The sequence below is a fragment of the Manis javanica genome, chromosome 14 (genome assembly GCF_040802235.1).
Source record: "Manis javanica isolate MJ-LG chromosome 14, MJ_LKY, whole genome shotgun sequence".
Lineage (NCBI taxonomy): Eukaryota > Metazoa > Chordata > Mammalia > Pholidota > Manidae > Manis > Manis javanica.
The window spans coordinates 69,991,250-70,006,342 of record NC_133169.1 but is presented as its reverse complement, the minus strand read 5'-3'; the positions used below and the strand labels follow the sequence as shown (position 1 = coordinate 70,006,342).

Sequence of the window (15,093 nt, the reverse complement as noted above, 5' to 3'; positions counted from 1 at the left end):
CGGACACTAACAGATTGAAACGCATCCCATGTTCGTGGCTAGGAAGAATTAATATCATCAAAATGGCCATCCTGCCCAAAGCAATATACAAATTTGATGCAATCCCTATGAAACTACCAGCAACATTCTTCAATGAACTGGAACAAATGATTCAAAAATTCATATGGAACCACCAAAGACCCCGAATAGCCAAAGCAATCCTGAGAAAGAAGAATAAAGTAGGGGGGATCACACTCCCCAACTTCAAGCTCTATTATAAAGCCATAGTAATCAAGACAATTTGGTACTGGCACAAGAACAGAGCCACAGACCACTGGAACAGATTAGAGACTCCAGACATTAACCCAAACTTATATGGTCAATTAATATTTGATTAAGGAGCCATGGACATACAATGGAGAAATGACAGTCTCTTCAACAGATGGTGCTGGCAAAACTGGACAGCTACATGTAGGAGAATGAAACTGGACATTTGTCTAACCCCATATACAAAAGTAAACTCAAAGTGGATGAAAGACCTGAATGTAAGTCATGCAACCATTAAACTCTTGGACAAAAAACATAGGCAAAAACCTCTTAGACATAAACATGCGTGACCTCTTCTTGAACATATCTCCCTGGGCAAGGAAAACAACAGCAAAAATGAACAAGTGGGACTATATTAAGCTGAAAAGCTTCTGTACAGCAAAAGACACCATCAATAGAACAAAAAGGAACCCTACAGTATGGGAGAATATATTTGAAAATGACACATCCGATAAAGGCTTGACGTCCAGAATATATAAAGAGCTCACACGCCTCAACAAACAAAAAACAATAACCCATTTAAAAAATGGGCAGAGGAACTGAACAGACGGTTTTCCAAAAAAGAAATACAGATGGCCAACAGACACGTGAAAAGATGTATAGCATAAGGAATATAGTCAAAAAATTGTAACAGCTTGGTATGGTGATAGCTGGTACCTAGAATTATCATGTATATAAATGTTAAATCACTGTGTTGTACACCTGAAACTAATGTAATACTGTGTGTCAACTAGCCTTCAATAAAGAAAAAAATCCCAATAAAGTTTTGCTCACAGAAATACACATATATGAACACAATTGTCTCTACATTTCACTCAACATATTTTTTATTGTTATATAGGAGATATCAAGTCAGTATCTTTACATCAAATAATTTTTTGAAATATTAAAATTATATTTTACATATACAAGAAAGCTTTTATTATGAGCCCTAAGAATTTTTTTCTGCTATACTTTGCATTTATCATCTTGATACTTGGCACTAAAGCACATGTATACCTGATTGTACCCATTGGAATCCTTTTCTCTTTAAAGACAAGATTTCTAATTATTTTTTATTGTGGTAACACAACAGAACAACAGTTTGCAATATTATAAAGTACACTTAAATATTTGGAAAGTGGGTAGATCTCATGTTCTCTTCTTTCACAGTAACCAAGATATAGAAACCACCTCACTGTCTGTATAGGTTTATTTGTTTGACTATTTCTCCTAAATGTAGGAAAAGAGATGAATGCAATGATTCTAAAAACAAACCAACCAAGGACTAGGAATGTTAATATTTATAAACAGAATATTTTCCATATAGATTTTAAATCCTACTCTGTGCTACTGTTTTCTGGAGATAGTGTTTGCTCATGTCCCAATCTCCCACCAAACCATAATTGATGGAATTCATTAGGGATCTTGAAGATAAAATTATAAAAAACATTCTGTGTTGATTAGCAAATAGTATGTCCTAGAATCTCCATTCTGTGAGGCATAACGAACACTCCCAAGATCTTCTGGCTTCGGAAATGAGGTGTCTGCATATTTCATCACCATCCTCTAGTATCCAGGAAGTAAATTCCTCAGTGATGGGACAATAACAGAAACATATTTTATTTATTGGTGTGGACTCACCATTAAAATGAACCTGCTGAGTTCAAAACCTGCCCCGCCATTTAAAGTGATATAAGTGTAGGAAAATCACTCCCAAAGTTTCTTCATTTGAAGTTTTAAATTCTTTGAATATTTATCATTGAGATTTCTTTTCTAAATTGAGTGAGCTAATCCATGTGTAAATTTTAATTTTTACTAATACTAGAAGGCTATTATCATAATTTAAAAAAATGATTACAAATGTATCCCATTCTTGCTCATCCATCATCCGGGCTTTGTTGGTTCCTGATCAGAGAGGATGAGCTATGGAGGTGACACACCAGACCACAGTGACCGAGTTCATTTTTCTCAGGTTTCCTGGTATTCTCTACCCGCAACTCACATTGTTTGTGATGTTTCTCACTGTGTATCTGCTGTCCCTCGTGGCAAACACCCTCATCATATTCACTGTTGTGATGGAGCCCACACTCCAGACACCCATGTCCATTTTCTTAGGAAATCTGTCCTTCCTGGAGATCTGGTACACCACAGTCACACTACCCAAACTGCTGGCCACTTGCCTGTCACGGGGTGTCACCATCTCTGTGTCTGGCTGTATAGCCCAGTGCTACTTCTTTTTCTCCATGGGAGCTACCGAGTGCATCCTCCTGGCAGTGACGGCCTGTGACCGGTACCCGGCCATCTGCAACCCTCTAAGATACTCACTGCTCATGAGGATCCCAGTGTGCCTGCAGTTCTCTGCTGGATCTTGGATTGGGGGCTTCATTTATCCTCTTCTATCTACCGTACTTACCTCTCATCTGAAGTTCTGTGGCCCCCAGAAGATCAACCATTTCTTTTGTGACTCAGACCCCATTTTTAAACTCTCTTGCTCAGATACATTCTTGGTGGAGGCCTTGGGCTACCCATGTAGCTCTGTTGTGATTCTCAGTTCTTTTCTTCTCACCATGTCCTCCTATGGACACATTGTGGTCACAGTAATCAGAATGTCTTCCCAGGAAGCTTGGAGAAAAGCTTTCTCCACCTGCGCCTCCCACCTCACTGTGGTCACCATCTACTATGGCACCATCATCTTTGCCTATGTCCGCCCTCTGGCCAAGTACAACTTCACCATTGGTAAAGTGGTCTCCGTGTTCTACTGTGTGGACACCCCATTGGTAAATCCTCTCATGTACACGCTTAGAAACAAAGATGTGAAAAAAGTCTTCAGAAAGTTTCTAGCAAAAAAGAGATTGCCCATGCAAGGGATTTGGGTGACCAACTAAAATAAGTAATTTAGAATGGATTCCCATAGTACATTTGCAAACAGTAAGTATTGAAGAGTACATTAGGAAATTGATACCACCTATTACGGACACTTCTCTCACTTTTCATATTCATTTGTATCTTCTTGAAATAGTTATACTATAATTAATGTATTTAAGAATGTTTTAGCTTAATGCCAAAGTTAAAAGTTTGCAGTCCATAAACCATTCAGAATAGGTAAAAAAGCTGGTTTAGTGCCATATAATATTTCAGTTAAATGTTATATGTACCTTAACAGTAACTATGGGTCAAAAATTGTCCCTGTTAAAGGGAGAAATGTTTTAATTCTGTCTGATAAATGGATTAATATAAATTTGTCACTATGTACATTAAAAAACACATGATGATTCAGTATTATTCCAAGGCATTGATGTAGATTTAATTATGAATATAAACATAAAAATTAAATTAGAAACTAGAAATTACTCTCTAATTATCATTTTTCATAGTAATATAACTGAATGTGAAAATATTAGCAAATGTAACACGATCAATAATTTGAGGGGGAGAAAATGGGAAAAGTTTGAACTGGACAGTACAAGAATTGGATATCTAACATGGAAAAGCAAGCATCGACTCTCTTAGATTTTAATATAATAGTCAAAGACACACTCATTTTACTATATGCTAATTCAATTCAGACTAAGAGGCAAAAAAAGGATGGACAACTACTTTTCCATTATTGCATATCACTCTCCCATGTGAATAAAAAAGTTCTATAATTTTCAGTACAGTTAATAATCTACAGGGATGGTAAAGGTGATGGAAGAAAAGGTATCATCAATGCTTTTTAAGTATGAATTTTCCACTAGATTGCCTCACAAAGCCTCCCTATTCAAAGTATGGCCAGTGGATGAGCACAGTCAGAATAATCTAGGAGGTTTAGAGACTGAGAATTTACATAGTTACAGGATACCTAGTTGATTGATTTGATATGCATATTAAACCATTAAAAAACGCTATTTTAGACACCCAAGATTCCAAACAATTAAATTTTAATGGGAAATGAATATAAAGAAATCAGAGAACAGACTGGTGGATGCCATAGTGGAGGGGGATGGGAGAATGCGTAAAATATCTGAAAGGGTAAATATTAGTGAGAAGTTTGATATCTTCATCTGCATGATGCTTACATGATTGTATATGCATATCAAAATTCATCAAGCTGTACACTAAAATATGGGTATTTTATTGCATATACCACAAACGATTTAATAAAAAAACAAAGAACTTACTGCACATGCCAATGTTTAAATATGTCTTTGTTTAAATCTGAACTCTTATTTTCTGGTATAAATTAGAATTGCGATTTTTTTCTGAATGCCTAATTACTTTTCATTTCTAAAGCAGTATGCGTGCATGGAAACTTGTCAAAATTACATTTGCATGTAAATGTGAAACAAGTCTTAATCAACATTTTTGCTAAATCTTCCATTTCTATCAGCATATGAAAGATTATACATAGACTTTCACAACATGAGCAAAACATTCTGTATCAGTCCAGTTACTTCTGTATGCCATCCCACTGCAGGGGAGGGAAAAAAGGCTTTCATCCTTTTTGGGTATTGTGTTTGAGGCTAAGTATTAAGCAGTCATTAGACAGATTAACAGGAAAATGGCATGTTAGCTATATTTAATATTTTCATGTCCACATAGAAATTTTCTAAAGGAAAATGAAGACCTAGAGAAGCAAGTGTAATCAAAAGGTCATATGCATTTAAAAATATTTTATTAATTCATTTTTATTGAAGTATAAATGACGTACAATATTTTATTAGTTTCAAGTGCACAATATAGTGATTCAACAGCTCTACATAGAGTTAAATACTCACCCAACTAGTGAATTTATTATGTCATAATAAGATGTTAGAATTACTGACTGTATTACATATGATGCACTTTCATTGCCATGACTAATTTATAATTGAGATTTTGTGCCTCTTTACCCACTTCACCTATTTCACTGACCCACCCTGACCCCTCTCCCACAATAACCACCAGTCACCTCTGTGTCAATGAGACTGTTCTGCTTATTTATTGTTTAGATACCACATATTAGTGAAATCATGTGTAATTTCTCTTTCTCTGCCTTACTAATTTCACTTACAATAATACCCTCAAGGTCTTTCCATGTCCTAAATATAGCAGGTATTCTTTTTGTTTTTATGGCTGAGTAATATTCCACTGTGTTTATGGGCTGCATCATTATCCATTTATGTATTGATGGACACTGAATGTTTCCACATCTTGGCTACTGTAGTCAATCTTGCAATAAATATAGGAGTGCATATATTTTTGAATCAGAGGGTTTTGTTTTCTTCAGGTAAATTCCTAAAAGTAGAAATAAGGGTTCACAGAGTACTTCTATTTTTAGTGTTTGGAGGAACCTCCATACAGCTTTCCACCATACCTGTACTAATTTACACTCCCACCTAAAGTGCAGGAGGGTTTCCATTTATGCACATCCTTGCAAACACTTGTTATTTCTTGTCTTTTGGAGAGTGACTATTCTGACTGGTGTGAGGCGATAACTCATTGTGGATTTGATTTGCATGAACAGACATTTTCAAAGAAGAAATACAGATGGCTAACAGGCACATGAAAATACACTCCAATTCGATAACCATCAAAATTTTATGCTCTTTGAAAGGCAATGGTAGGAGCATGAAATGAGTAGCTACCAAATGTATAAAACAATTGCAAAACATGTAGTCAACAGAGTATTTTAGAATAAATATCTAAACTCAATAATAAAGCAAAAATAAAAATTCAATTAAGACATAAGAAAAATACATGAAGACTTATTTCACTGAAGATGTAGGCAAGGCAATAAGCAATTGATAAAAAAATTTTCATTTATTACCCAATAAGGAAATGCAAATTAGAATCACAATGTGTTGATTTCAGGGCTTCTCAGCCATAGTGCTTATTGATATTTTGGTTGTATAATTCTTCACTGTGGAGGGCATGTCCAGTATATTCTAGGATGTTTAACACCATTCCATCCTCTACCTACTAGATTCTAATAGCCCTCCTCTCCCTTCAGTCATGATAATGAAAAATCTCTTCAGACCATGTGAAATGTACCCTGGGGATAAAATTATCCCCTAAGCCATCATGGAGACCCACTGATGTAGATCCTACTACTGTAAATGACCAATGAAATAATCATACATGCTACAAGTAGGTATTAAGATAAAGAGATATTTAGTCCCCAGACAATTAATAACCCTCCATATGAAGTACCAAAGGAGGCTTTTAAAACAACTTTAGTTTTCTGCTCATTAAGTTAAATTTATAGCTTATTGAAGAAGAGCTGCACTTGTAAGTCACAATCTGTGATCACAGCAGAGACCTGAATATATAGAGATCACATGGCAGCCTCATATCCAAGATGGCAGGTTATCGAAGCAGAAACTTTTAAAGGATCAGTTGACCCTTAGTGATGAAAATATATTTTCATGGACTGCTTATTGACTGTGTTTGGTCAATCAGCATATTGCATATGCAGTCTGATTTTATAGTGTCCCCAAAGTTACTTGTACTTTTTAAAATTCAAATAGTTTTATATGAGTGGCATTACTAAACTGTTGATTGTTTTACCCAATATACAAAAATGTTACAGAATTTCCATCTGTGATCACTTTAATGTCAAAACTGCATATGTACCCCAATCTTATTTTGAATTCAAATAATTATAATTTCTTCTTTATTTTTGATGTCGACCATTTTATGAATTGCCTATTGTACTAAAATAATCAAATGCGAAGAAAATTAAACTACAACATGATATCACTAAACATCTATCAGACTGGTGAAAATAAAAAGAATGTCAACCCCAAATACTGGCAATGCTTCAGAGTTACCAAGTAACTCACATGTTGCTGATGTGAAAATAAAATGGGACAGTCAACCTGGAGAGTAGTTTGGCATATCCCTTAAAATAAACAGGCAACTATCACACAATACAGCAATTTCACCTGGGACATTTACCCCAGAGAAATACTTTTGTTCACAGAAAAATCTCTTCAAGAAGACTTACAGGAGCTTTATTCATAACAGCCAAAGCCTGGAAAGAGCTCGTTCGCCCTGCTACAGGTAAATAATTAAAATAAAATACAATGATTTATGAATAATATGAAATACTCCACAATACAAAACAAGAAACTGTCAATACATGCAATAACCTGGTTGATCAGGGGCATTATGCTGAGTAGAAAAAGGCCGGTCTCAAAAGTTTATATATTATATGACCCCATTAATAAAATGTTCTTAAAATGACGAAATTGTGGGTATATAGAAGATGTTAGTGTTAGCCAGGATTTAGGTGGTGGTGTAGCTATTAAATGGCAACATGAAGAATCCTTGTGGCTTGGGAATGTTCTGCATCTTCAATGTCAATATCTTGGGTGTGACACTGCACTACAGTTTTGTTAAATGTTATTTGATATGGAAAAAGGGTACGTGGTACTACATAAATCTACAAATTCATGTGAATCTACAACCTTAAAAATTTTTTTAACAAATTAAATAGAAAATTATTAGAATAGGTGATTTCATTATCCATCCCTTGTATCTTAAATACTATTTAACTGCCTTTCAAATATGTTATATCAGTTTAGCATTAAACTGTAGGCATGAGACTAGCTTTAGACAGATACTTGGGATGGTTATTATCAGTCCTTTAAATTGTTAGGCTGAGTGAAAACCTGTTTGTTTGCTTTGAAATTAATTAATTGTAACTAAAAAATTACTTATGTTTTTATATATGTAAAGTTTATTTAGAAAAAACAAAAATCCCTTAATTTGATTTCAAGTATTGTTAAAAACCTTCCATTTTCAGCTCTGTCTTTGAGCTCTTGGTTTTACACTTTATGCTCATGGTTCTGCCCTCTGGACTCGGGGCTCCACCTAGATTCATCTTATTTTTTCTGAAATGTTGGTAAACAACTGAAAATGAGTATTTCTACCTTCCTGCTTATAGAGAGCATAATTTGCATATGCATAATTTCATGTCCCACCAGGATTCTCTTTCTCTTTTTCAGTTCAAGCTCAGCAGGCAGTTTTTCCTGATTCAAAATTGTCAAGAATAAAGTGAAGACTGCATAAATTTCATGGATATTCACTCCACTGCACAAAAGCCAAATTGATATAAAATTGATACACAAAGAATTTCTATAATTCCTTCTCTATTTTTGGCTTTTGTTGAAATGGCTGAGGAACAGACTCTTAAATACCCTACGTGGCCTCTAGTTTGAAAAGATTTGTGAGGAGTATCCTTCCTCTCTTGTGAATAAATAGTCTATTTCTATCTTCCCAAGTTTCAGAAGAATGTAGTAAAGCCACCCACTAAGTCTTTTTTCTGTGCAATGCTTTCAGCAGACATTTCAGAATTTTCGCTTTTTTTTTTTGTGCCTTGGTATGGTACAGCATGACCATTTCTCATGTAATCAAATTCTAATTATTTTATTAAACATTAATTCTCTCATTTTATGACTTTCCCAGTTTATTATAAGCAAAGAGGATCCTAGGTGCAGGTCCAACACATTGCTTGGAAATATCCTCAGTGAAATATTCAAGTTCACATGTCTGACTCCTGCTTCCCACAAAACTGTAGAACACAATTTAACTAAGAGTTATGTGACTGCATACCACAGAGCCCACTAACTCCAGGACCCAATACCATATTCCACTTCCACCTAAACTCACCTAGAAGCAGTCTCATAGTTGGATTTCTGGTATCAGTCTGCCAGCATTACATATATTAGGTTTTCTCCAAGGTGATTTAGGAGTTTTCTATTAAAACAAGACAACAGGCCCTGCGTGGAGTTGCGTATGCTAAGTTCCACATCACTAACTTGAGACTTAATTACAGTTTTGGTTTCACCAAGAATGAAATCCTAAAGGAGTCACAGAAATCTCCTGATTGTTATTAATTAGGTAATTTGCCTAATAGATATTATCTATCCTGTAACGGAAGTATCCTTTAAATATCTAATCTGCTCTTTTTCTCACTACAGTTTCCTCATTCCTTCCCCCTTATGCATATAAAATATCTTGCCTTCTATAAAACTCTTCAAAGCCCCTTTGAATGTGCTAGATTAAATGCTGACTCGTGAATCACTGAATAGAGACAATAATACCTTTATAATTTATTTAGTTGAATTTTGTTTAACATTACTAAACTCTCACCAGTGGCATCTTGAATGTCTGTACTTCAACTAACAGTCTGATTCAGGAAAGCTACGTTTGCTACATCTACACCAAATTATATCCACTCCCTCAACTTGTATTATATTGAATAACATTTAGTGGCTATTCCTGCTTGATAAAAATAGTCACATATCACCAATTGTATGTTTTGTCCTAATGTTTACACATGATATGATATTGTGTAAGCACAATTCATAGTATTACATTTTGTTAATTCCTTAAAATTCATGACCATCTCATAATTTTATCCCCCCCAGCTCATGATAGTAATTTCAGAATATTTTATGACTCCAAGAAAAATCTTGTTTCGTGTTTATTTGGATTTCATTGATTTATTTGGGAAGGAATGAAATCTCCAAAACATTTCATTAGACAAAAGAATATACGTGATCCCTTTTGTAAAGTCAAATTAAATTCTATTGCTTAGTTTTGATTCATTTTTTCTTATATATGAGTTACAGATTTTTAAAAACAAAACTATTATTCACTTACTTCGTCATTATGAAAACAAGTTAAGGTTGTTGACTTTTATACCTTATCCTATTTGGGGTTTAAATCCATATAATCATTGTGTCCTACAGAGCACATGAGACCCATTGAATATATGAGTTATTACTTATACTTTATTTGTTCTAGCTACAAGCACAGTGAGATGTGGAAGATTTTCTATAATCAAGAAGGTCCCAGAATTAAGGAAATACACTGTTAATCATTTTTATCAGAGCACAAATCTCACTCATTTTGTCCACTATAGAAACAAATTTCAAAGTGTTGCCAGAACCCTCTTTTGAGAGAAGCTAATTACATCAGGATTTTTCTAATAGTTTAAGTGTTTAATTATTTAGTGTAGCCATTTTTCTTTTACCACTTTATTTTCTCAGGCATGGCTAAACCTGAGATTTTCTTATACCCTCTCATTTCACTAGAACCTTCCTTAGAAACAATTAAGGCTTCATCCATTCACAGAGAGAATACTGACTGACAAAGCCCTTAATGGGCTGAAGTCTTTTGTTATATACAGTCTTGGAGTTTTGCTCTTAAAAATACCTATAAAAATCACTCTTCTATAGTGGAGGATGTCACTGGTGAGGAAATAACTTTTTCTGACCATAATTTTCATTATGATTTTATCTGCTGATTTGACAGGTAAAGGAATAAAACCGATCTTATTTTTTATTAAGGTTATACGCAAATAGAAATTTTCATGGCTGTAGAAAACATATTAAGAACAAAAATACCAAAAAGATTTACTGACAACCCACCCATTACATATAAATGATACGCAGTGACAGAGAGCTTTGGCGAGGCGCAGCATTTTTCTATGTGCGCCGCGGTTTTTATGTGTGAGTGAAGATGCAGCTGGAAAGCAACAGCTCTTCCAACATCAGGACTTTATAGAGAATATGCCCCTGGAATGGCTGACAAGCATTTCTGTGGCTCTGAAAGCTTTCTTTCCTCCGTTAAGAACATAGAATGAGCAATAGCCCTACATTTTCTTCTGGAATTGCCGCCAGCCCACTCAGCTCTTCAGGGAACTTATCACATTCCTAGACCCCCCTCCAAGCACCACCATAAATCTGCTCACATTAAAGACCGAATGCCCCCTACCCGGCAGGGCTGCTCTGGCATCTGAAATGATGCTACTCGCCTTGTTTGAAGGAGTGACATGATCAGTATCCTCCTCTACACAACAGCAAGGTGCCCTGGACCCCAACGGGCAGGGAGCGCGAGGCGCGGCTCTGCCTCTCGGGAGCCCCCGGCAGGAGAAACGCCGCCGCCTCCCCCACCGACTCGCCAGAGCCTTCTTTCCAGCTGGTAGGCTCCAATGTACTTCCTCCCCTCTCTATACTCTGTTTTGGTCTTGAATCCTGGAAACTGCTTGATGGATGAAGGTTCTTTTCTCTCTAGTGTCCTTGACAACCTCGATGGCAACACTGGTTTCCTTATTTTTAAAAAGTTGGAGCTCTTGTAAAAGCTGCTCTTCTTCAGCTGTCAGAACTGTAAATACATCTTCTGAAGGATCCTCCTCATCCACAGGGACGGACAAGTTATCCAAATGGATGATTTGTCCATCTTTTCCTATTTCATGAACCACGACGTCAGAGTACCTGTAAGATTCCTGAGAGTCCTTGATGGGCGCTTACAGACCTGGGGATGCCCACGTCCAGTTCGGTGAGGCAGGGCTCCGTCACGTCTGCCGAGCTCTCGGTGTCCTCGCTCCCTCCCCCTCCTCTGAAAGGCCGTCCGCCCCGTCCCCTTCCCCTTCTTCCCGCCGAGCCCCAGAGCTCTCCAGGCCCTCTCCGGCGCCACAGTCTCAGGTGGCCCGGCACGCCGACACTGCGGGGAGGAGAGTCATTCTCGGCCCTTCTGGCCCTCTGGTCACACAGCACTCTGGGACGTTCTGTCTTTTTGCTTCCTCATCATCTTCGACAGCAAGGAACCCACGCTTCAGTGACACCCCGGTCATTTCAGTCATCTCCATTTTTAAGGTTACAAGAAAACATTTAAGAGAACCAGGGGCCTGGGAGCGTGGGCGCCGCTCCCGCAGGAAGGCAAGAGAGAGGGCGTGCGGCTCCCGACACGGGAGAGCGGCGGCGGCGAGGGCCCCTCGGAAAAGCCGGCTACGAGGCGAGCTGCGAATAGGCAGCGCAGTCGGCTCTGCCCGTCCGGGGCGCTCACGTGGACTAGCCGACCGCCTCGCTTGCACACCTGCCGCGCAGCGACGCGCGGATGCAGGGAGGTCCCACCCCCGGGGCGGAGCCCGGGCATCCGAGGCCCCGCCCCGCTGAGGCCACACCCACTTCCCGCAGCTCAGTGCCAGGGCGGCCCACTTCTGGACATTTTTGTTATCAGGTCATTAGAACTTGGAAAGGCTCTGATGACTATGCAAAAATTCTGGCCAGATGGGGTTTTTCTTTTCCGTTTTATCCTTGAAATTGGTCAATATTTTGCTTCAGTTGTTTATTTGTTTTGTGACGGCTAATGATTCCGAGTAGCATATATTAACATATAAAGATCTTTAAAAGAGTCACCAATCCTTTCACTCTTTCCTTAAATGAAATTGTCACCTTGAAAAAATTCCCTCCACTCTCTTTCCTAAAATTGTCACTGTGAGACAGGGACCATGGGCTTAGATAGAAGAGTGTGAGGGCCTCCGGAGAAAGCAAGGCAGGATATTTAGTTAGAACAATGTAACTACATGCAAGAAAACCCCCTACCAAAACTCTGTGTTAAACATTAAGCTCTAGAGTCATTCTTCAGTGAAATTGGTTGATATGCCCGAGATAAAGAAAAGTAGCCCATGTTTTTATTATGCTCATAGTTTGTAATCATGTGTAAGATTCACTTTAGCATGCTAAAATGGACTTAATACCTCATCAAAGACAAACATCCTAAGGCCACTTTTAACAAGTCCACACCCTAAGCCCTTTATAAGTTCACAAAAATCCTCAAACTGCCTATAAATTCCCTAGACAACGCACCACCTCGGACTATCTTGTCTCCTCCTGGCATGAGCCAGGAGCTCTGTCCTCTAACTGTCTGCCTGGATAAAAGCCACTCTCTCGCTCTCCTACTTTGAGTGTTTACTAAGTTCATGCTTTGACTCCACAAACAAGAACCCTGGCGTCAGCTGAAGAACAGGTTCTTGGTAAAATGGATTTCTCTCTCTCAGAAAAATACGATGCTCAACATCTCATACATAAACTCTTCCCTGTAGACCTATGTCTGAAAACTGAATGTTGTACACATCATAGAAAAATATACCTAGTGATTTTTATATTTTAAGTTTAGGTTTTGGGATTTTACTCAATCACTTAAACTCTAACCCTGTGAATGTCCATATGGCAGCCACCTGCCACAGGTAGCAGCCTACATTTAAATTAATTAAAATGAAATTCAGATCTCACTTTCTTTAGCACATTAGGCATATTATCACCCTGGAGGACGGCTATTGGATGGTACTGTTCCGTATCACTCAGCTGCATCATTTGTTTAATTCAAAACTTTCTTGTTCTGTGCCATCAGTTTACAGAGCCCTCTGAGCAGTCTCTCTAGTGAACACATGACTTCAGAAGCTCCCTAGAAAAAACTTAACTATTGATTTCTCAGAGCCTCTCTGAGAACATCACTCGGAAGTACTTTTTGAAAAATTTCTATCCCTTCCTTGCTGGATAGCCAGTTAAAATAACCCAATATTTCCCCAAACATATGTTGTTCAAAACCTACCCCTCTCCCTGTAATATCCTATAGGTGAGAGAGATCACATGAAAGAATTAACAATGGAAAGATATTTTGCCAAAAACTACCTTTCTTAAGGCATCTTTGATGTCTTTATTCCTCAAGCTATAGATCATGGGATTCAGAGTCGGAGGCATCACAGTATAGAAGACAGAAAATAGAACATCCACCAGTGGTGAGATATCTGACATGGACACCAAATAGGGAGTAGTGCCAGTTGAGAAAAATAAGATTATGACAAAGAGGTGAGGTAGGCAGGTGGAGAAGGACTTTGATCTGCCCTTTGCTGAAGGGATTCTCAGTACAGTATGAAATATCTAAGTGTAGGATACTATGATGGAAGTAAAGCACCCCAAAGCCAAGAAAAAAATTATGGCAGTATGACATTCTTTGCAATATGTGTACCAATGCATGAGATCTTCAGTAAGGAAGGAACATCACAGAAAAATTGTTGTATGAGGAAGCTGCAGAAGGTTAATGAGAAGGTGCTAGAGTGTACATGCCCCCACCTATGCCCCCACTGAACCAAGAAGCTGTTGCTAGGTACACACAGACCTTCTTGTTCATGATGGCTTCATAGTGTAAGGGACGGCAAATGGCCACATAGCGGTCATAGGCCATCACAGTGAGTAAGACCAGCTCCGAAAATGCCAAGTAGAGGACCAAAAACAGCTGTGTGGCACAGCCTAGGAAAGAGATGGTCCTGGTATGTGTTAATGAATTGATGATAGATTTGGGTACAGTGACTGAGATGAATAAAGAATCTAAGAGGGAGAGATGCTTCAGGAAAAAGTACATAGGAGTAGAAAGGCGCTGGTCCACCGAGGTGAGGGTGATGATGAGGATATTACCCAGGAGAGCGGTCATGTAGATCAGTAAGAATAGGATAGCATGTAAGGATTGAATCTCATGAATCTCTGAGAACCCCATGAGGATGAAGTCTGTCATACGAGTAAGGTTGGCCATTTCCTCCAGCTGGTGAAAGAAAGGTCAGAGTTAGGAAAGAGAAACATGGTTCTAGAAGGTAAGCCAACATCTCACTTATGATATCAAGTATATATAATCTTAATTACACAGATGTGTTTGCTTTAACAACCAGTAATTTCACATTTATTCTTACATATCTTTCTATTGTTAGATAAACATGTTTCATGTGTTTGTTGAGAAAATAAAAGACACCCTTATACAGAATCATCAATGACATATTTACATAACTCAAAATTTAAATGTGCTTTCATTAGTCCTTGCAAAGAAAGGCTATATATTACATGCAATACCTATCATATCCCCACTTATATATTTTAATCTTTCTACAATTCTGCTCTTGTGAATGTACATGTAGATGGAAAACCTTTGTATACTGTGCAAAACATCCATTCAGAAATATCTAAATAATCAACTTTGAATGTATACTTTTACATTCTTTTT

General features: G+C 37.6%; 1 protein-coding gene across 1 annotated transcript; it reads left to right on the top strand.

The window, feature by feature from the left end:
• The first annotated feature begins 2,213 nt into the window (after positions 1-2,213).
• LOC118967761 (olfactory receptor 6P1-like) lies at positions 2,214-11,245 on the top strand. Its single transcript, XM_036994979.2, has 3 exons — positions 2,214-3,142; positions 4,679-4,725; positions 11,121-11,245. The coding sequence occupies exons 1-3, from the start codon at positions 2,214-2,216 to the stop codon at positions 11,243-11,245; spliced, it is 1,101 nt and encodes a 366-aa protein (XP_036850874.2).
• The last annotated feature ends 3,848 nt before the right edge of the window (positions 11,246-15,093 follow it).